This window comes from Entelurus aequoreus, linkage group LG08, assembly GCF_033978785.1.
Source record: "Entelurus aequoreus isolate RoL-2023_Sb linkage group LG08, RoL_Eaeq_v1.1, whole genome shotgun sequence".
Taxonomy (NCBI): domain Eukaryota; kingdom Metazoa; phylum Chordata; class Actinopteri; order Syngnathiformes; family Syngnathidae; genus Entelurus; species Entelurus aequoreus.
The window spans coordinates 67,074,977-67,098,594 of NC_084738.1; the positions used below are offsets into that span (position 1 = coordinate 67,074,977).

A 23,618-nucleotide genomic window follows, 5' to 3' on the forward strand; every position below is an offset into this window, starting at 1 on the left:
TAAGTACTAATAAATATGATACTGTTACATCCCTAGCGTATAAGTACTAATAAATATGATACCGTTACATCCCTAGCGTATAAGTACTAATAAATATGATACCGTTACATCCCTAGCGTATAGGTACTAATAAATATGATACCGTTACATCCCTAGCGTATAAGTACTAATAAATATGACACTGTTACATCCCTAGCGTATAAGTACTAATAAAAATGATACTGTTACATCCCTAGCGTATAAGTACTAATAAATATGATACCGTTACATTCCTAGCGTATAATTACTAATAAATATGATACCGTTACATCCCTAGCGTATAAGTACTAATAAATATGATACCGTTACATCCCTAGCGTATAAGTACTAATAAATATGATACTGTTACATCCCTAGCATATAAGTTCTAATAAATATGATACCGTTACATCCCTAGTGTATAAGTACTAATAAATATGATACCGTTACATCCCTAGCGTAGAAGTACTAATAAATATGATACCGTTACATCCCTAGCGTATAAGTACTAATAAATATGATACCGTTACATCCCTAGCGTATGAGTACTGATAAATATGATACCGTTACATCCCTAGCGTATAAGTTCTAATAAATATGATACCGTTACATCCCTAGCGTATAAGTACTAATAAATATGATACCGTTACATCCCTAGCGTATAAGTACTAATAAATATGATACCGTTACATCCCTAGCGTATAAGTACTAATAAATATGATACCGTTACATCCCTAGCGTATAAGTACTAATAAATATGACACTGTTACATCCCTAGCGTATAGGTACTAATAAATATGATACTGTTACATCCCTAGCGTATAAGTACTAATAAATATGATACTGTTACATCCCTAGCGTATAAGTTCTAATAAATATGATACTGTTACATCCCTAGCGTATAAGTACTAATAAATATGATACCTTTACATCCCTAGCGTATAAGTACTAATAAATATGATACCGTTACATCCCTAGCGTATAAGTACTAATAAATATGATACAGTTACATCCCTAGCGTATAAGTACTAATAAATATGATACAGTTACATCCCTAGCGTATAAGTACTAATAAATATGATTCTGTTACATTCACAATAAGTGACAAGCTATTTAAGTGGCTACGTTTTCATCTCAACAATGTCTTGTCTCTGGCAGGAAGTGGCACTTTCGACAGAAGCGTGCCCCCGACGACTTTGGCTCCTGGTAACCATAGCAACCACACCGCCCAGCCGCCACAAAGTGCACTCCCAAGTCTGCCGCCGCGACCCTTTGGGAGCACGTAAAGGGCCACACACACGTGCAGTGATGAAAGTTCGGCCGATGTTACAAAAAGGTGTACTTCCATGTTGCAGCATGCACCAAGAAGAGTCTTACGACGACGTCGAGGACGTCAGGATGAAGTCTCCGCCTCCTCCGCCTCTACCGCCGTCCACAGGTCGCCTCTCGTCAAATATTTACAACCATTCCCAGGACTCTTGTCATTTCTTTTGTCTTTGTGCTCCCGTCTAGCTCATCCAAGTCAGAGGGCCAAGGTGACACTTTCAACGCGCGCTATTAGCACAGTAGTTAGCGACAATGAACACTCAATTCATTCTGTTTTTTTTCAACCGCCCAGGAGGAAGAAGACGAGGGCAGCAGCGACGATGTGTACGAGCCTCTCGATGAACCGTGGTGAGCAAATGGAAATGTTGACGTTACATGCGAATGTTGTTTTCATTTTAAACGGGCCGATCTTTCAAAAGCACTTTGCAGCCTAAAATAAGGTCTCGGGACAAAAATAAATGAATTTACATTTTAAAGTATTTTATTATTGCTATTTTTAGTAGTAAGCTCTGAGATGGGTTCATGATGTGTAGCAATATTTATTTTTTCAATAATGTCAGAAAAAAGTATGTCTGCCTGATATATGAATTACTTGGTAAAAAAAGATGATATTACATAAATTACATTTTAAGTAGTATTTTGTATCATTATTATTATTATTATTAATATAATATTTTTTACTAAACACTAACATGGGTCTATGATTGGCAGCAATATTTATTTTTTCAATAATGTCAGGAATCGACCTGATATTTGAATTTCTTGAGAATAAAAAAAGATTTCCATAAATTTTAAGTAATATTTTTTAATCAATATTATTATTATTATTATTGTTAATATAATTATTTTTACTGAACACTAATATGGGTCAATGATTGGCAGTAATATTAATATTTATTTTTTCCATAATGTCCAAAAAAAAGCACATGGACCTGATATATGAATTAATTTAAAAAAAAGTTTTCCATTAATTACATTTTAAATAGTATTTTTTATCATTATTATTATTATCCATCCATCCATCCATCCATTTTTCTACCGCTTGTCCCTTTCGGGTATTATTAATATAATAATTTTTACTAAACCCTAACATGGGTCTATGATTGGCAGCAATATTTATTGTTTCAGTAATGTCAGGAATCGACCTGATATTTGAATTTCTTGAGAATAAAAAAAGATTTCCATACATTTTAAGTAATATGTTTTAATCAATATTATTATTATTATTATTGTTAATATAATTATTTTTACTGAACACTAATATGGGTCAATGATTGGCAGTAATATTTATTTTTTCCATAATGTCCAAAAAAAAGCACATTGACCTGATATATGAATTAATTTAAAAAAAAGATTTCCATTAATTACATTTTAAATAGTATTTTTTATCATTATTATTATTATCCATCCATCCATTTTTCTACCGCTTGTTCCTTTCGGGTATTATTAATATAATTATTTTTACTAAACACTAACATGGGTCAATGATTGGCAGTAATATTTATTTTTTCAATAATGTAAAAAAAAAGTACTTCGACGTGATATATGAATTACTTAAAAAAAAAAAAAGATTTCCATAAAATACATTTTAAGTAGTATTTTTTAATCACTATTATTATTATTATTATTATTATTATTATTATTATTATTATTATTATTATTATTATTAATATAATTATTTTTACTGAACACTAACATGGGTCAATGATTGGCAGTAATGTTAATTTTTTCAATATTGTAAAAAAAAAAAGTACATCGACGTGATATATGAATTACTTAAAAAAAAAAAAAAAGATTTCCATAAAATACATTTTAAGTAGTATTTTTTAATCACTCTTATTTTTATTATTATTATTATTATTATTATTATTATTATTATTATTGTTAATATAATTATTTTTACTGAACACTAACATGGGTCAATGATTGGCACTAATGTTAATTTTTTCAATATTGTAAAAAAAAAAAGTACATCAAACTGATATATGAATTACTTTAAAAAAAAAAAAAAGATTTCCATAAAATAAATTTTAAGTAGTATTTTTTAATCACTATTATTAATATAATTATTTTTACTGAACACTAACATGGGTCAATTAATGGCAGTAATATAAATGTTTTAAATAATGTAAAAAAAAAAAAAAAGTACATCGACCTGATATATGAATTACTTGAAAAAAAAAAAATATTTCCATAAATTACATTTTAAATAGTATTTTTAATCACTATTATTATTTTTATTATTGTTATTATTAATATAATTATTTTTACTAAACACTAACATGAGTCAATGATTGGCAGTAATATCTATTTTTTCAATAATGTCAAAAAAAGTACATCAACCTGATGTATGAATTACTTTTAAAAAAAAAAGATTTCCATAAAATACATTTTAAGTAGTATTTTTTAAATCACTATTATTATTATTATTAATAATGTAATTATTTTTACTGAACACTAACATGGGTCAATGATTGGCAGTAATATAAATGTTTTCAACAATGTAAAAAAAAAAGTACATCGACCTGATGTATGAATTAATAAAAAATTTTAAAAAAGATTTCCATAAAATACATTTTAAGTAGTATTTTTTAATCATTATTATTATTATTATTATTATTATTATTATTATTATTATTATTAATATAATTATTTTTACTGAACACTAATATGGGTCAATGATTGGCAGTAATATGTATTTTTTCAATAATGTCAAAAAAAAAGTACATCGACCTGATGTATATGAATTACTTTAAAAACAAAAACAAAAGATTTCCATAAAATACATTTTAAGTAGTATTTTTTATCATTATTATTATTATCCATCCATCCATTTTCTACCGCTTGTCTCTTTCGGGGTATTATTAATATAATTATTTTTACTAAACACTAACATGGGTCAATGATTGGCAGTAATATTTATTTTTTCAATAATGTAAAAAAAAAAAAAAGTACATCGACCTGATATATATATATGAATTTCTTGGGAATTTTTTTTTTTTTTTTTCCATAAAATACATTTTAAGTAGTATTTTTTAATCACTATTATTATTATAATAATAATAATTATTATTATTATTAATATAATTATTTTTACTAAACACATGGGTCAATGATTGGCAGTAATATTTATTTTTTCAATAATGTAAAAAAAGTACATCGACCTGATACAATAATTACTTGAAGAAAAAAAAAGACTTCCATAAATTACATTTTAAATAGTATTTTTTATCATTATTATTATCCATCCATCCTTTTTCTACCGCTTGTCCTTTTCGGGGTATTATTAATATAATTATTTTTACTAAACACTAACATGGGTCAATGATTGGCAGTAATATTTATTTTTTCAATAATGTAAAAAAAAAAAAGCACATCGACCTGATATATGAATTACTTTAAAAAAATAAATAAAAATGATTTCCATAAAATACATTTTAAGTAGTATTTTTTATCATTATTTTTATTATTTTAATTATTATTATTAAACTCTGAGATGGGTTAATGATTGGCAGTAATATGGATTTTCATGCACTGTCGGATGAAAATGTTTTGATCTTTTTAAAATGTATTCAGCTACTTTAGCATAAATGAATGTACATTAGCAAACACAGCACTGGCCACCATCTTGTTTGCTGTCAGCAGGGAAGAAGAGGAGAAGAAGAAAGAGGAGAGAAGACAACTGGAGGCGGAGAAGAAGGAGCAGAAATGTCGAGAGAAGAAGGAACAAGAAGCTAGGAAGAAATTCAAGGTGAGGAAAAGTTGAAATGTTGCGTTGATGGTTGAGGTGGCGCCATGGTTGTCATCTACATGGACGTGTGTCAGCTGGTGGGACCCTTGGAGGCGGTCCATCAAGGCAGGGTCTGTGCGGACTGCAGGGGCAGTAAGACGGAACTGGCACTGAAGCGAGGAGACGCCTTGGACGTCATCAGAGTCCAAGGCAACCCTGAGGGCAAGTGGCTGGGACGCAAACAGGATGGAAGCAGTGAGTTTGTACTGATTGTTGATTCTTCACAGCAGTGCGAGTCTTCTTAGTGCTAACAAGTCATTTTTTACAAGACGTCTTCAATTTGCCCCGTGAAAAAGGCATATCGCGTTCATTTGAAATGTGTTATGGTTGGAGGGAGTTGACGGCACAGACAGAAGGGGGAAGTAAAGCTCTATGTATTTATGATATATATATATATATATATATATATATATATATATATATATATATATATATATATATATATATATATATATATATATATATATATATATATATATATATATATATATATATATACATATATGTCTTAATTAGATTATCCAAAAAAATAGTGCTCGATACCGTGGTAGAGCGTAATATGTATGTGTGGGAAAAAATCACAAGACTATTTCCTCTCTACAGGCCTGTTTCATGAGGGGTTGATGATTGAGGAAACCCCTCATGAAACAGGCCTGTAGAGAGGAAATAGTCTTGTGATTTTTTTCCCACACATACATATATATATATATATATATATATATATATATATATATATATATATATATAGTTACTTTACATGCTTTCGGCCCTCGACCAAATTTTTTTAGCCCCCTATTCAAAAAGTTTGGACACCCCTGGTCTAGTTAAACAGCATTAACGCGTCAATGGGAACTTCCTGTTCAGTGCAAAGTAAGCTTCAAAATAAAAGCGATACATGGTTCCATCATGGAAGTATGCTAACTTTGTGCAATGTTTGGATACCCCTGGTCTAGTTAAACAGCATTAACGCGTCAATGGGAACTTCCTGTTCAGTGCAAAGTAAGCTTCAAAATAAAAGCGATACATGGTTCCATCATGGAAGTATGCTAACTTTGTGCAATGTTTGGATATGAAGGGGGGGTGCGAGGAAAGCGTGACGTGATCCTAGAAACAGTTGTGATGTATAAAGTGTGGATTATTGTTATTGTTGTGAAGTATAAAGTGTGGATTATTGTTATTGTTATTGTTGTGATGTATGAAGTGTGGATTCTTGTGTGACAGTCGGCTACGTGAAGACCACGTCGGTGGAGATCGACTTCAACTCCCTGAAGAGCCATCAAGCCCAGCAGGTGTCCAAGTTTGACGTCTACGACGACGTGGACGTGGCCTCGTCGGACAGCAGGTGACAAGAAGCACTCGTTGCAAGTCTTGGGTGTTCTCTATAATAACCGGATCCTTCCTGTCTTCTCTCCACAGCGGAGGAGGTACACAAATTCAACTTTTGATGTCAATATTTCGACATTACGTTCTTAAGGGCGTCTGTTTCCCGCAGTTGTCCTACCGCCGCCGCCCCCGAACGAGGACTGGGAAATATACAACGATGTCATAGATCCAGACTTGGATGTCAGGTGTGTGATAACCAAATATGTCGCCAAGAAGAATTGTGTTTTTTTTACGAGTGCTGGGCTGTTTAAGTCCCCTCCAGTCCAGGTTCGCCGTCAGCAAGCCTCACGTTCTCCTCAAGTTGTTTGACAGAAACCGACGTCCTGCCAACGCTAAAGTGTAAAAATACTCTCAGCACTAATCCGCCAGAGATCATCAAGGAAATGTCCTCTTTTTTGCATGCATGATCCCAATCTAATATTCTGCATAATCAACATTTTATTATGTCTGCACTCACTAACTTCCTGACGCCTGTTTGAAATCCAGACACTTTAATTTGACCTGACGATAATGAACTAATAATAATTCATCTTTATGGAAGAAAATGTAGCATATTTTAATAATCTTTCTCCCAATGTGACAGATTGCCTCCACCCAGCCAGTTCACAGCAGAAGACGATTCAGGTATTTTCTTTACAACAAAAGGTTGTAAAAATAAAAGGGGATAAATATAGGGATCTTTTTTATGTAATGAAAAAGGTGATTAACCTATTGTGTTATTTAATTCGAGAAAAACATGTTTGTTATTTAATAAAAATAAAGAAAATGTTGGTTCTGCATTTTTTCAGTTAGTAAAATAGGTTTTATTTTATGATTTTTTATTTTATTTTAATTGTAATTTTAGGTTTAACTAGTACATTTTGATACATTTATAAGTGTGGTTCTCGTTTAAAAAAAAATATTAAAATAGATAATTCTGACACTTTTTAAAGTTTAATTAAAAAAAAATAATTATTTAATCAAACAATAAAAAGGTCTCGTTCATGTATTTTTGTTTTTGTCTAATAACCGACATAAAGTGTTACTTCAGGTTATTTTTCATTTTAATAAAAGACATAAAAGGATTGTTTGGAAAAACTAGTAATGTACACATATTATACAAATATATAGATATATTTAAGAAAAAAATATCGTAATTTAAATTTTTATTGAATAAAAGTAAAAGGCAGGTTCCGGTAATTTTTTTCATTCAGTAAAAGAAATAAGTATTGTTTTCATTTTTATTAATTAATGATAGTTTTTATATTTTATTATTATTAAAACATATAATTCTGATACTTTTACAAAAGGTTTTAATATTTAATATGTATTTTTTAAATGTTTTGCATTTTGTTATTTGATCAAATTGGTTAACAGGCTAGTTCAGTTTTTTTCTCTCTCATTTAATAAGACAAAGGATAGTTTAATTAAATGTAATTACAATTCATAATTGTCTTTTATTTTTAATTTACAAAGTAAACTAAATTATTAAGTGTATTCATACTTAATAATTAAAAAATATATGTCAAATGACAATTCCAGTATGAGACATTTAATTGACTGTAATAAAAGGGAAAAAAAACGTGAATTTTGTTATTTAATGAAAATAAATGAAAGGTTTGTTCTGCTATTTTTTATTTTAAAAAAATAAATTTTAATTCAGGTTGATTTATCAATTTTAATAAAAAATTCTGACACTTTGTAAATTTGAATGAAAATAATAAAATTATTATTTTTTTAATCAAACAAAGTAAAAGGCAAGTTCAGGTATTTTTGTTGTTGTCTAATAACTGCTTTACGCTTTACTCCAGGTTATTTTTAATTTTAATGAAGACAATAAAAGAAATCGTATTATATGGTTTTAAAATGTTATTTAAGAAAAATTAATCGTGATAATTGTTTATTTCATTAAAATAAATAAGTGATTATCGTAAAATAAAAAAAATCATTTTATATAAGAAGTAAGTGTTTTTTAAATTGTATTTAATAATGATAGTTTCAGTTTTTTTTACAATATTTAAACAGATACAGTAGTTCTGATATTTAAATTTCTTTTATGAAATTAGATTTTTTTTTGCTTATTTTGAAATTGTAAAATGTTGTTTTTTAATCAAACTAAAAGGCGAGTTCAGTTATTTTATTGTCATTTATTAAAGACAAATAGGGATAGTTTGAATAACTTAAATCAAAATTTATAATTCTGCATTTTAATTTACAAAGAAAATAAATAATTGAAGTGTATTGTTACACTTTAGTTAATAAAATATGTATCAAATGACAGTTTCAGTATTAGACATGTAATTGACTATAATACAAAGGATAATTCAATTATTGTGTTATTTAATTCCAGAAAGACATATTTTTTGTGTATTTTGTTCCTTAATAAAAATAAATAAAAGGCTGGTTCTGCTATTTTTATTTATTTATTAAAAAACATTTTTAATTTATTCATCATTTTGATAAAGACAAAAAAAAGATGGTTTGAAAAACTAATAATCTGGTATTTTCTAAGTTTAATGGGGGGAAAAATAATGTTTAATGTATTTTAAAATGTTTAATTTAAGAAAAATTCAACGTCATTTTAAGTTTTTATCCAATGAAACAAAATCTTTTTTATTTTTATTTCATTTTGATAAATAACGATGATTATTTTTTTAAATTATTAAAACATAATTCATATTTAGGATTTTGTGAAAATGGAAAAAAACTATTTTATTTCATGAATATTTAATTGTAATTTTTATTCCATAAAAATTCAAGTCTGGTTCTGGTCTTTCTTTTTTAATTTAATGAAAGAAATCAACTTTTTTTTTTTCATTTTTATTAAATAAGGATGGTTCCATTTTTTTAAATTCTAAAACAGATCATTCGGAAAATTTTGAATGTTATGAAATTTAAGGTTTTTTTAATCTATATTTTAAAATGTTTTAATAAACCAAATGAAAGGCAAGTTCAGTGATTTTTTTGTCATTTAATAAAGATCAATACAAAATAGTTTAATTCAATGTCATTTAATTACAACTCACAAATATGTTTTATTTTAAATTACAAAGTCAATTAAATAAAGTGTATTGTTATTTAATAATGAAAAAAAATAAAATAAAAAGACATTTCCAGTAATAATCGACTACTGTTTTTTGTTTTTTTTAATTCCACAGAAAACTAAAAAAAAGTTAATTAATTTTGTTCAACTAAAAATCTATATTAAACTATACTTAATAATACACAAAAATAACAATAAGGTAATTCAAATATTTTAGGTTTACAGAAATTAAAGAATAATTAGTACATCTATATTTTTTATTTAATATTTGTATAAAAAAAAATGTTTTGATCTCGCAGATGCATTTGACGAGATCTACTGCGACGTTGACGCCCAAAACCAGCCGCCGCCTCCGCCCATCAGCAGGTACCAAACCCAAGAATAATTCTCTTGTGGACAACTTCAAATACAAAGCCCAAAAGCAGTGAAGTTGTCACGTTGTGTAAATGGTAAATAAAAAGAGAATACAACAAATCCTTTTCAACTTATATTCAATTGAATAGACTGCAAAGACAAGATATTTCATGTTCACACTCAGAAACTTTATTATTTTTTGCAAATATTAGCTCATTTGGAATTTGATGCCTGCAACATGTTTCAAAAAAGCTGGCACGAGTGGCAAAAAAGAGTGAGAAAGTTGAGGAATGCTCATCAAAGACTTATTTGGAACATCCCACAGGTGAACAGGCTAATTGGGAACAGGCGGGTGCCATGATTGGGTATAAAAGCAGCTTCCGTGAAATGCTCAGTCGTTCACAAACAAGGACGGGGTCGAGGGTCACCACTTTGTCAACAAATGCCTGAGCAAATTGTTTAAGAACTACATTTCTCAACAAGGAATTTAGGGATTTCACCATCTAAGCTCCGTAATATGAAATCACTGCACGTAAGCCATGATATTACACACTTTGGATCCCTCAGGCGGTACTGCATCAAAAAGCCACATCAGTGTGTAAAGGATATCACCACATGGAACACTTCAGAAAACCACTGTCAGTAACTACAGTTGGTCGCTACATCTGTAAGTGCAAGTTAAAACTCTACTATGCAAAGCCAAAGCCAATTTATCAACAACACCCAGAAACGCCCCTGGCTTCGCTGGGCCCGAACTCATCTAAGATGGACTGATGCAAAGTGGAAAAGGCCCCTGTGGTCTGACGAGTCCACATTTCAAATTGTTTTTGGAAACTGTGGACCAAAGAGGAAAAGAACCATCCGGATTGTTCTAGGGCAGGGGTCGGCAACCTTTACCACTCAAAGAGCCATTTTGGCAAGTTTCACAAATTAAAGAAAGTAATGGGAGCCACAAAAAAAAAATTTTAAATTTAAAATGAAAAACACCGCATACAAAGCTTAAATGCTTTGTGCTATGTTAACCAGGGTTCTCCGACACACGCACCGGCACACACTTTAATGTGGAAATTTGATGTTAGCGCAGCCCGCGAGTTTTGAATGAATGGCGCTTGATACCGTCATACTTGCCAACCCCCTCATTTTTCCCCGGGAGACTCCCGAATATCAGAGCGTGATGACACTGCATTTGGCGCCCTCTACAGTCTGCCCTAAGAGTGTACCTGCTCGACCACACGTAGAATGCAATTTCAGCTTGCTCACGTAAGTGACAGCAAGGCGTACTAGCTCAGCAGCCACACATCTTACACTGACGGTACCAATACCCAGAATCCCATGCAGCCCTAACTCTTCCGCTCAACCAACGCACGGAGAGGGGGGGGGGGGGGGGGAGGTTGATGTGTGGGGGGATTTGGTGGTAGCTGGGGTGTATAATGTAGACCGGAAGAGTTAGGGCTGCATGGGATTCTGGGTAATGGTTGTGTTGTGTTTATGTTGTGTTACGGTGGGATGTTCTCCAGAAATGTGTGCTCGACCACACGTAGAATGCAATTTCAGCTTGCTCACGTAAGTGACAGCAAGGCGTACTAGCTCAGCAGCCACACATCTTACACTGACGGTACCAATACCCAGAATCCCATGCAGCCCTAACTCTTCCGCTCAACCAACGCACGGAGAGGGGGGGGGGGGGGGGGGGGTTGATGTGTGGGGGGATTTGGTGGTAGCTGAGGTGTATAATGTAGACCGGAAGAGTTAGGGCTGCATGGGATTCTGGGTAATGGTTGTGTTGTGTTTATGTTGTGTTACGGTGGGATGTTCTCCAGAAATGTGTTTTTCATTCTTTTTTGGTGTGGGTTCACAGTGTGGCGCATATTTGTAACGTAACAATGTTAAAGTTGTTTGATACGGCTACCGTCAGTGTAAGCTGTGTGGCTGATGAGTAAGTATGCTTTGCTGTCTCCTGTGTGTGCAAGTGCACGCTGTATGTAAATGCTATAGAGGACAATTACTGCAGTGCAATTAGGGCACGCCCTTTATTTAGTAATTAGAGTGTAAATAGGATTATTTTTTCCCTGGGAGTAATCTATGAGAGACACTGAGATCCATAAGTCTCCTGGGAAAATCGGGGGGGTCGGCATGTATGTAGCTGAGCCGCATCAGAGTGGTCAAGGAGCCGCATGCGGCTCCGGAGCCGCGGGTTGCCGACCCCTGTTCTAGGGTGAAAGTGTAAAAGGCAGCATGTGTGATGGTATGGGGGTGTATTAGTGCCCAAGACATGGGTAACTTACACATCTGTGAAGGCGCCATTAATGCTGAAAGGTACATACAGCTTTTGGAGCAACATATGTTGTTATCATGGACGCCCCTGCTTATTTCAGCAAAACGATGCCAAGCCACGTGTTACAACAGTATTAACTTCTAAGTTCATGTATTTGGGCAAAAAAATAACAAAGCTTACCAGTTCCAACGTTAAATATCTTGTCTTTGCAGTCCATGCAATTGAATATAAGTTGAAAAGGATTTGTTGTATTCTCTTTTTATTTACCTTTTACACAACGTGACAACTTCACCGGGAGATGAAAACGATGTTATTATTATTCTGTCGTTCTCCAGCATTCCCGGCTTAAAAGGCAAAGGCAAGGCTGAACCGTCGAACCCAAAGAAGGTGAAAAAGTTTGAGAAGGAGGAGAAAGAGTTCAGGAAAAAGTTCAAAGTGAGTATCTAGACTTGGAGAATACCTGTGAATGAAGTACTAAGTACTCCATGTGGCACCGCAGTACGACGGGGAGATCCAGGTGCTGCGCCGGGCCAGCATCACCACCTCCTCCGCTCTGATCAACAAGAAGTGGGGCGGCAAGGATCTGGCGGTGCGAGCCGGGGAGAACGTGGACGTGGTGGTGAGGACCGGAGACGACAAAGTCATCTGCAGGAACCAGGAGGGCAAATGTGAGCTAGAAAGTTCTACCAGCCTCATTTAGGTCTCCCATATGTTGTTTATCTCCTCCCTCACAGTCGGTTACGTCTCCACCTGCCACATCTCCATGGAGTAAGTCAACATCCTGACTCAGACATGTTGGAAGAACATCAACATTATAACTTTCTTTCTGCAGCGATGGCGACATTTATGACGACGTTGGCGACGGTAACTTCTTTCTTCTTATATAAAACTTCCATAAAAGTGTGTTACCTCCTCTTATGTTAGCATGCTAACTTTTTATGCCACCATTATAGCTCATGTTGTATGTTTGAACCTAAAAATCATGGATTCTGATACTTGCTGCCATCATAGAACTATGCTAACTCCTCCTGTGTTAGCATGCTAGCATTTTATCTTACCATTATAGCTAATTTTGTATGTTTAAATGTAAAAATCATGGATTCTGATACTTGCTGCCATCATAGAACTATGCTAACTCCTCCTGTGTTAGCATGCTAGCATTTTATCTTACCATTATAGCTAATTTTGTATGTTTAAATGTAAAAACCATGGATTCTGCTACTTGGCACCATCTTAGAATTATGCTAACTCATCCTGTGTTAGCACGCTAACATTTTATCTTACCATTTTAGCTAGATTTGTATGTTTAAGCCTAAAAATCATGGATTCTGCTACTTGGCACCATCTTAGAATTATGCTAACTCATCCTGTGTTAGCACGCTAACATTTTATCTTACCATTTTAGCTAGATTTGTATGTTTAAACCTAAAAATCATGGATTCTGCTTCTTGGCATCGTCTTTAAAAGTATGTTCACTTCTCTTATGTTAGCATGCTAACATTTTAGCTTACCATTTTAGCTCATTTTGTTGTTTTAAACCTAAAAATCATGGTTTCTGATACTTGCCGCCATCTGAGAATTATGCTGATTCATCCTATGTTAACATGCTAGCATTTTATGCCACCATGTTAGCTAATTTTGTATGTTTAAACGTAAAAATCATGGATTCTGGTACTTGTTGCCATCATAGAACTATGCTAACTCCTCCTGTGTTAGCATGCTAGCATTTTATGCCACCATGTTAGCTAATTTTGTATGTTTATACGTAAAAATCATGGATTCTGATACTTGCTGCCATCATAGAACTATGCTAACTCCTCCTGTGTTAGCATGCTAGCATTTTATCTTACCATTATAGCTAATTTTGTATGTTTAAATGTAAAAATCATGGATTCTGCTACTTGGCACCATCTTAGAATTATGCTAACTCATCCTGTGTTAGCACGCTAACATTTTATCTTACCATTTTAGCTAGATTTGTATGTTTAAACCTAAAAATCATGGATTCTGCTACTTGGCATCGTCTTTAAAAGTATGTTCACTTCTCTTATGTTAGCATGCTAACCTTTTAGCTTACCATTTTAGCTCATTTTGTTGGTTTAAACCTAAAAATCATGGTTTCTGATACTTGCCGCCATCTGAGAATTATGCTGATTCATCCTATGTTAACATGCTAGCATTTTATGCCACCATGTTAGCTAATTTTGTATGTTTAAACGTAAAAATCATGGATTCTGGTACTTGCTGCCATCATAGAACTATGCTAACTCCTCCTGTGTTAGCATGCTAGCATTTTATGCCACCATTATAGCTAATTTTGTATGTTTAAACGTAAAAATCATGGATTCTGATACTTGCTGCCATCATAGAACTATGCTAACTCCTCCTGTGTTAGCATGCTAGCATTTTATCTTACCATTATAGCTAATTTTGTATGTTTAAATGTAAAAATCATGGATTCTGCTACTTGGCACCATCTTAGAATTATGCTAACTCATCCTGTGTTAGCACGCTAACATTTTATCTTACCATTTTAGCTAGATTTGTATGTTTAAACCTAAAAATCATGGATTCTGATACTTGCTGCCATCATAGAACTATGCTAACTCCTCCTGTGTTAGCATGTTAGCATTTTATCTTACCATTATAGCTAATTTTGTATGTTTAATTGTAAAAATCATGGATTCTGCTACTTGGCACCATCTTAGAATTATGCTAACTCATCCTGTGTTAGCACGCTAACATTTTATCGTACCATTTTAGCTAGATTTGTATGTTTAAACCTAAAAATCATGGATTCTGCTACTTGGCATCGTCTTTAAAAGTATGTTCACTTCTCTTATGTTAGCATGCTAACATTTTAGCTCACCATTTTAGCTCATTTTGTTGGTTTAAACCTAAAAATCATGGTTTCTGATACTTGCCGCCATCTGAGAATTATGCTGATTCATCCTATGTTAGCATGCTAGCATTTTATGCCACCATGTTAGCTAATTTTGTATGTTTAAACGTAAAAATCATGGATTCTGGTACTTGCTGCCATCATAGAACTATGCTAACTCCTCCTGTGTTAGCATGCTAGCATTTTATGCCACCATGTTAGCTAATTTTGTATGTTTAAACGTAAAAATCATGGATTCTGATACTTCCTGCCATCATAGAACTATGCTAACTCCTCCTGTGTTAGCATGCTAGCATTTTATCTTACCATTATAGCTAATTTTGTATGTTTAAACATAAAAATCATGGATTCTGCTACTTGTCACCATCTTAGAATTATGCTAACTCATCCTGTGTTAGCACGCTAACATTTTATCTTACCATTTTAGCTAGATTTGTATGTTTAAACCTAAAAATCATGGATTCTGCTACTTGGCATCGTCTTTAAAAGTATGTTCACTTCTCTTATGTTAGCATGCTAACATTTTAGCTTACCATTTTAGCTCATTTTGTTGGTTTAAACCTAAAAATCATGGTTTCTGATACTTGCCGCCATCTGAGAATTATGCTGATTCATCCTATGTTAACATGCTAGCATTTTATGCCACCATGTTAGCTAATTTTGTATGTTTAAACGTAAAAATCATGGATTCTGGTACTTGCTGCCATCATAGAACTATGCTAACTCCTCCTGTGTTAGCATGCTAGCATTTTATGCCACCATGTTAGCTAATTTTGTATGTTTAAACGTAAAAATCATGGATTCTGATACTTCTTGCCATCATAGAACTATGCTAACTCCTCCTGTGTTAGCATGCTAGCATTTTATCTTACCATTATAGCTAATTTTGTATGTTTAAATGTAAAAATCATGGATTCTGCTACTTGGCACCATCTTAGAATTATGCTAACTCATCCTGTGTTAGCACGCTAACATTTTATCTTACCATTTTAGCTAGATTTGTATGTTTAAACCTAAAAATCATGGATTCTGCTACTTGGCATCGTCTTTAAAAGTATGTTCACTTCTCTTATGTTAGCATGCTAACCTTTTAGCTTACCATTTTAGCTCATTTTGTTGGTTTAAACCTAAAAATCATGGTTTCTGATACTTGCCGCCATCTGAGAATTATGCTGATTCATCCTATGTTAGCATGCTAGCATTTTATGCCACCATGTTAGCTAATTTTGTATGTTTAAACGTAAAAATCATGGATTCTGGTACTTGGCACCATCCTAAAAGTGTGTTCACTTCTCTTTTGTTAGCATGCTAACATTTTATGTTACCATTTTAGCTAATTTTGTATGTTTAAACCTAAAAATCATGGTTTCTGATACTTGCCGCCATCTTAGAATTATGCTAACTCATCCTATGTTTGCATGCTAGCATTTTATGTTAGCATTATAGCTAATTTTGTATGTTTAAATGTAAAAATAATGGATTCTGGTAATTGGCGCCATCTTAGAATTATGCTAACTCATCCTGTGTTGGCATGCTAACGTTTTATGTTAGCATTATAGCTAATGTTGTATGTTTAAACATAAAAATCATGGATTCTGGTACTTGGCACCATCTTAGAATTATGCTAACTCATCCTATGTTAGCATGCTAACCTTTTATCTTACCATTTTAGCTCATTTTGTATGTTTAAACCTAAAAATCATGGTTTCTGATACTTGCCGCCATCTTAGAATTATGCTAACTTGTCCTGTGTTAGCATGCTAATGTTTTATGTTAGCATTATAGCTAATTTTGTATGTTTAAACGTAAAAATCATGGATTCTGCTACTTGGCGCCATCTTAGAATTATGCTAACTCGTCCTGTGTTGGCATGCTAGCATTTTATGCCACCATTATAGCTAATTTTGTATGTTTAAACGTAAAAATCATGGATTCTGGTACTTGGCGCCATCCTAAAAGTGTGTTCACTTCTCTTATGTTAGCATACTAACGTTATATGCTAACATATTAGCAAATTGTGTTGGTTTAAACCTAAAAATCATGGTTTTTGATACTTGCCGCCATATTAGAGCTATGCTAATTCATCCTATGTTCGCATGCTAACATTTTATGCTACCATTTTAGGTAAATATGTATGTTTAAACATAAAAATCATAGATTCTGGCACCTGGCACCATCTTAAAAGTGTGTTCACTTGTCTTATGCTAGCATGCTAATCTTTTATGTTACCATTTTAGCTCATTTTGTTGGTTTAAACCTAAAAATCATGGATTCTGGTACTTAGCACCATCGCGAAAGTACGTTCACTCCTCTTATGTTACATAGCTAACATTAGCATGCTAATGTTTTATGTTAGCATTTTAGCTAACTTTGTATGTTCAAACCTAAAAATGATGGATTCTGGTACTTGGCGCCATCTTCAAAGTGTGTTCACTTCTCTTATGTTAGCATGCTAACATTTTACGCTAGCTATTTGGCTAATTTTGTAGGTTCTTTCTTCTTATATGAAAACATCCAAACCTAAACACTCACAATATAATTTTTCACCCCACAGATTGCATCTACGACAACGAATGAGTGAATGCATCCCCGGTATATACACATTATACATGTATACAGTATATATATATATATATATATATATATATATATATATATATATATATATATATATATATATATATATATATATATATATATATATATATATATATATATATATATATATATATATATATATATGTATATCTCTACATACATATATACACATACATATGTATATGTATGTATATATATATATATATATATATACATACATATATATATATATACTATACATACGTATAGTATATATAGTTTTTTTATATAGTATATGTATATATACTTATTTTTTATTGTATTATATTTAATTGTGTTTTGAGCAGCTTCACTTTGCAAGTAAAAACTATTAGCAGCGTTCAGCCATTTTGGTTGTCAGGCACATGTCAACAAACAAGCAGCATCAGTATTTACAGATTATTATCATTTATGTTGCTCATTTATTTCACTTTCCTTAAGGACATTACAAGGCCATCAAACTCCTTTTCATTGCTATCATTACACAGTTTTCTTATACATTTGCACACTAAAATAAATCTGCAGACCCCAAAAGGGACAAGCGGTAGAAAATGGATGGATGGATGGAATAAATCTGCAGATAACTCAAATTGATGGTATATTTTTGTAAATGGAAAAAATAATGACGCAGTTTTTTGTTTGTTTTTTACACAAAAATAATGGCAGCTCAGTTGCCAGAATTTTACTTTAAAATACATTGGGGTTTTTTTTATTATTGTTTTCAGCATAATACTGTGAATAGAAAAACAGTAGAACTTGTTTTTTAATAGGAAAAATTATTATTATTATTTTTATTTTTTTTGGACGGTTTTTTTACGGTGTATTAACGCAAGTGGAAAAACGATACCACCGTTTTTTTTAATACGGAAAAAATGGTAGGTCAGTTGCCAGAATTTTACTGTAAAGGTTGTTTTTTCCCAGTATATTAATTACTTTGAATGCACAAACATAACTACTTTTAAAGAATAAAATTCTGGCAACTGAGCTGCCATATCCTTTTTTTTTTAGCATAAAATCTCAACTGTGTTTTTTTAAATCAGTACAATAGTTTTTTTTACAGGGATAAAATGGTAATTTACCATAAAAAAAACAGTGGTACTGTTTTTCCATTTACGGTAACACGCTGTAAAAAAAACAAACAAACATATATTTTGCATGAAAAGTTATATTACAGTAAACTATTGTCATTTTTACTGTGTACAATTTGATGGATAACTTGCATAAGCCCAGCTGAAATTTAACTATTTATTTTATCTTAGCAAAAAAAAAAAAAGTTTGGAATGTATGATAATTTATTATTTTTTTCATAATTAGAGATGCATCTTTGTTGCTTGGCAACATAAATCATGTACAGTGATATAGATCCATGTGATGTAAATATAATATACCAAGGTTGTGCAATATTTTATTTTGGTAGTTCAATAAATATGACCCTGAGACCAAATACCTTGCTTCATGAATCAGAATGAATATTACACATTTATATGCAACTGTTTTAATAAAATTGCCTTTTTAAACAATTTAATGAAGTGGTGGAAGGGAAGTTGTTATTGTATTGTAGTTGCACTAGCCAGGTAGAGACTGGTGGGGGCGCTGCGTGCCCTTCCTTAAAGTAGACGAAGAAGAAGAAGGAACCCGGAAGTGCACGTCCTTGAAGTCAACATGGTCCCCCCAGTAGTTGTGTCGCCTCTCATTAAGGTATTTAATCTTTACTTTTTTACAATTATTTCGCTGAATATATGTTGAATATACTTCATTATGTCGCTAATATTGATGGTTTTGTGGGACATAATGAGCGAGACACGTCTGCGCTAGTAATGACATTGAGGTGTGTACAAGTGTCACTTTGACAAAAACTACGACTTTTATTTATTATAAACATATCATTTAACTTTACTTACACATCTTGCACTTTATTTATTTTAAACATATATTATAACTTTACTTAGACATATTGCACTTTATTATAAACATATATTATAACTTTACTTAGACATATTGCACTTTATTTATTATAAACATATATTTTAACTTTACTTAGACATATTGCACTTTATTTATTATAAATATATATTATAACTTTACACATCTTGCACTTTATTTATTATAAACACATTTTATAACTTTTCTTAGACATATTGCACTTTATTTATTATAAACATATATTATAACTTAGAAATATTGCAGTTTATTTATTATAAACATATATTATAACTTAAACATATTGTACTTTATTTATTATAAACACATATTATAACTTAGAAATATTGTACATCTTGCACTTTATTTATTTATGTATTTATTAATTATAAACACATATTATAACTTTACTTGGAAATATTGTACATGTTGCATTTTATTTATTTATTAATTATAAACACATATTCAAACTTTACTTGGAAATATTGTACATCTTGCACTTTATTTATTTATTTATTATAAACACATATTTAAACTTTACTTAGAAATATTGTACATTTTGCACTTCATTCATTTATTTATTTATTAATTATAAACACATATTTAAACTTCACTTAGAAATATTGTACATCTTGCACTTTATTTGTATATATTTTTATTAATTATAAACACATTTAAACTTTACTTGGAAACATTGTACATCTTGCACTTTATTTATTTATTTATGTATTAATTATAAACACATGTTTAAACTTTACTTGGAAATATTGTACATCTTGCACTTTATTTTTATTTATTTATTAATTATAAACACATATTTAAACTTAGAAATATTGTACATCTTGACCTTTATTTATTTATTTATTTATTAATTATAAAAACATTTAAACGTTACTTAGAAATATTGTACATCTTGCACTTTAATTATTTATTAATTATGAACCCATATTTAAACTATGCTTAGAAATATTGTACATCTTGCACTTTATTTATTTAATTAATTATAAACACATATTTAAACTTGACTTAGAAATATTGTACATCTTGCACTTTATTTATTTATTTATTATAAACACATATCTAAACTTTACTTAGAAATATTGTACATCTTGCACTTTATTTATTTATTATAAATAGATATTTAAGCTTTACTTGGAAATATTGTACATCTTGCACTTTTCTGGTAATTGCTGGTTACTTTTAACCATCAAAAATGAAAGTATGGACTTTGCTCTATGTTGTGTACTGCAGCGTAACGTTATTCTGTTATCTGTGGCAACAAAACGACTTATTTTCTATTTCTTCCAGACGGCCCGTTGGTCCGCACTGTTTCTTGGTATCTTTTATGGCAAGCAGAGGTTTGGTAAGTAGACAACAAATATTTAAAAGGTACTTTTGCCTGTCATTCAGGCAAAAGTACCTTAATGGATAAACCACAGAAACCTTGATTATTTATATATATATATATATATATATATATATATATATATATATATATATATATATATATATATATATATATATATATATATATATATATATATATATATATATATATATATATATATATATATATATATATATATATATATATATATATATATATACACACACAAAATTGATTTAAAAAAATAGTGTTCATGTATGAGATCAAGGGCTGCCAATTATGGCCAAACTAATAATGAAGATTATTGTTATTAATATTAAAATCATGATTATTGATTGTTAAGTAAAGCAGTGTTGGGGTGTGAAGGTAATACCATCATGTACTTTGTAATGTCTAATAAAAAGACTATACATAAACGTTATCCATATATTTATGGACAATGTTAGTTTTTTAAAATTATTTAATAACATCAGCTTTTTGTCATTACATGATGCCTTTATCTCTATTTTTACATTTTGATAGAGTTTTTATTTATATATTTAAGTTATGTACATTTATATGTAGCTGTAGATGATGTATCGGGACAGATCCATTAAGAGTTTGAGCAGAAATATGTCATATAGGAATGAACTATACACAATAAAACATTAACAAAATGCTGTGTCACATGAATGATTTTTGAAGTAACACCTTAGTGACATGGAAAAAACACAAGTAATGTAAAAAAAAACAACCTGGTGTTTACTTTTTGATATCAAAATAAAAGACAAAGCAGTTTGGCTAATGAAGATGAAGTCTAATAAACAAGATTGGTTCTTCTTGTGTAGTTATAATTATATGCTTTTACTTGTAATTGTATTGAATTGTGGACCCCAGGAAGACTAGTGGGTTGTTGAGGCAACCAGCTAATGGGGATCCTTAATAAAAATCAAATCAAATCAAATCTCCAACGCTTCCCTAGTGTTTCAGTACAACAGTTTGGCCAACAAAAAAAACCCCGGAGTGATCCCTCTCACATCGAATACACAATCTTCACCGCCTGCGTTCAATTGGATGAGATGACAAAACATTATATCTAGCATTGATGTTATTTGAACACTGATGCAGTTTGCAGTTAAATAAAAAAGGAGTAATCATGCCAGTGAACAAAGTAAAGACTTTATAAACAAGTTGTGACAACGTTCACGACACATCGCCTGCTGCAAAACATCAAATAGTTGTCTCCTTCGCTGTATACTTTTAGTGTGGAGACAATATTGTCCACACCTGTCTCCATCTAAACACAGCAGTGTCTCTTAAACACTCAAAATGAGGTTAAACCAAGCTTTACTGCTAGGGGAAATCTCCGCAGCAAAGTCCGTGTAGTTAGTCCGCCATGATTATCAAGCCAAACACCGCTAGTGCGCATGCGCCAGACTTCCTGTTGCCGAAAATGGATTAATAAATGATGGTTTTGCGGTAATGAAAAAATTAAACGGTATTACTAACTATCGCAAATTATCATTATAGCGTTTACTGTTACATCCCTCGTCCCATTAAGAAGTAAAAAGTCAAGGGCGGTCACGGCGTGTTCTTGTTGTCCATGTTGCTCCATTTGTTAGGGCATTACGGCGAAAGACGTGGGCGGTCGCGGCAAACGCCGTGGTTGCCGCCGTAAAATTCGAGCCCTGCGTTTACTCATGTTGTTGTTCAGAGTACCTGAAGCCGTATGCGGCGGAGGAGCGGCAGGTCGAGGAAGCGGAAAAGAAAGTGTGCGAGGAGCAGGAGCGCATCAACAAGCAGCTGTCTGAAGGTAACGCCATCGATAAGTGTCCTTAACTTTCATATTTCATCTTTTTTGTTTTCCTCTTTTGCAGCTAATTCAGAGAGCATCCTGATATGAGCTTTGCAGCAAATTGAATAAAAGAAGACTATTTTCCATGTGAGTCTTATTGTGATGTGTGTCCTTCACGTCTACAAGATACCTTTTTATTTCATTTTAGTAAATAACGATAGTTCCGTTAAAAAAAATTAAAATTATTATACAGATAATACTGACACTTTTTTAAATTGTATTAAAAAAAGTGCATTTATTTAAGTTTTATTTAACAAAAATACATGTTTAATTTTGTTATTTATTCAAACAAAATGAAAGGCTAGTTCAGTAAATGTTTGTCGTTTCATAAAGAAAAATGTATTTAATTAGATTAAAATGTTAATTTTTAAAATTTTATTTTACAATGTAAATTAAATGTTTAGGTGTGATATAATAAAAACTATATCAAAAGACAATTCCAGTGTTCCAGGTTATTTTTAATTTTAATAAAGAAAATACATGGCTGACAAAATCTGGTATTTTATCATTTTAATGTAAAAAAAATAAAAAGGATGATTGACATTTTCCAATTAAATTTGGGGGGAAAAAACCTCGTCATTTTAAGTATTTATTTATTAAAAACAAAAGACTGGGTCTGTTCATTTAAAAAAAAAAAATTTTTATTTTTTTTTGTTGCCATTTATTTATTTCAGACAAAGACAGAAAAGTTAGCACATTATGATTATTACATTACAATCATTTATAACAACAACTTGTCAGAAGAATGATAATTTGTTCAAATATATTTATTGTTATTTTAGTAAATAAGG

The 23,618-nt window shown here is 31.4% G+C and overlaps 1 protein-coding gene across 1 annotated transcript in view; it reads left to right on the top strand.

Annotated features, from left to right (window-relative positions):
- Positions 1–17,690, top strand: part of fyb1b (FYN binding protein 1 b) — a 55,790-nt gene extending 38,100 nt beyond the window's left edge. Inside the window, exons 3-19 of the mRNA XM_062057127.1 lie at positions 1,177–1,300; positions 1,374–1,456; positions 1,531–1,553; positions 1,637–1,692; positions 4,990–5,095; positions 5,170–5,329; positions 6,356–6,476; positions 6,551–6,558; positions 6,627–6,702; positions 6,770–6,856; positions 7,101–7,141; positions 9,839–9,905; positions 12,504–12,603; positions 12,668–12,836; positions 12,903–12,936; positions 13,001–13,032; positions 17,625–17,690. Of these exons, the coding sequence (XP_061913111.1) occupies positions 1,177–1,300; positions 1,374–1,456; positions 1,531–1,553; positions 1,637–1,692; positions 4,990–5,095; positions 5,170–5,329; positions 6,356–6,476; positions 6,551–6,558; positions 6,627–6,702; positions 6,770–6,856; positions 7,101–7,141; positions 9,839–9,905; positions 12,504–12,603; positions 12,668–12,836; positions 12,903–12,936; positions 13,001–13,032; positions 17,625–17,647 (1,310 nt within the window). The 3' untranslated portion in view covers positions 17,648–17,690. The remainder of the gene's footprint in view (positions 1–1,176; positions 1,301–1,373; positions 1,457–1,530; positions 1,554–1,636; positions 1,693–4,989; positions 5,096–5,169; positions 5,330–6,355; positions 6,477–6,550; positions 6,559–6,626; positions 6,703–6,769; positions 6,857–7,100; positions 7,142–9,838; positions 9,906–12,503; positions 12,604–12,667; positions 12,837–12,902; positions 12,937–13,000; positions 13,033–17,624) is intronic.
- The last annotated feature ends 5,928 nt before the right edge of the window (positions 17,691–23,618 follow it).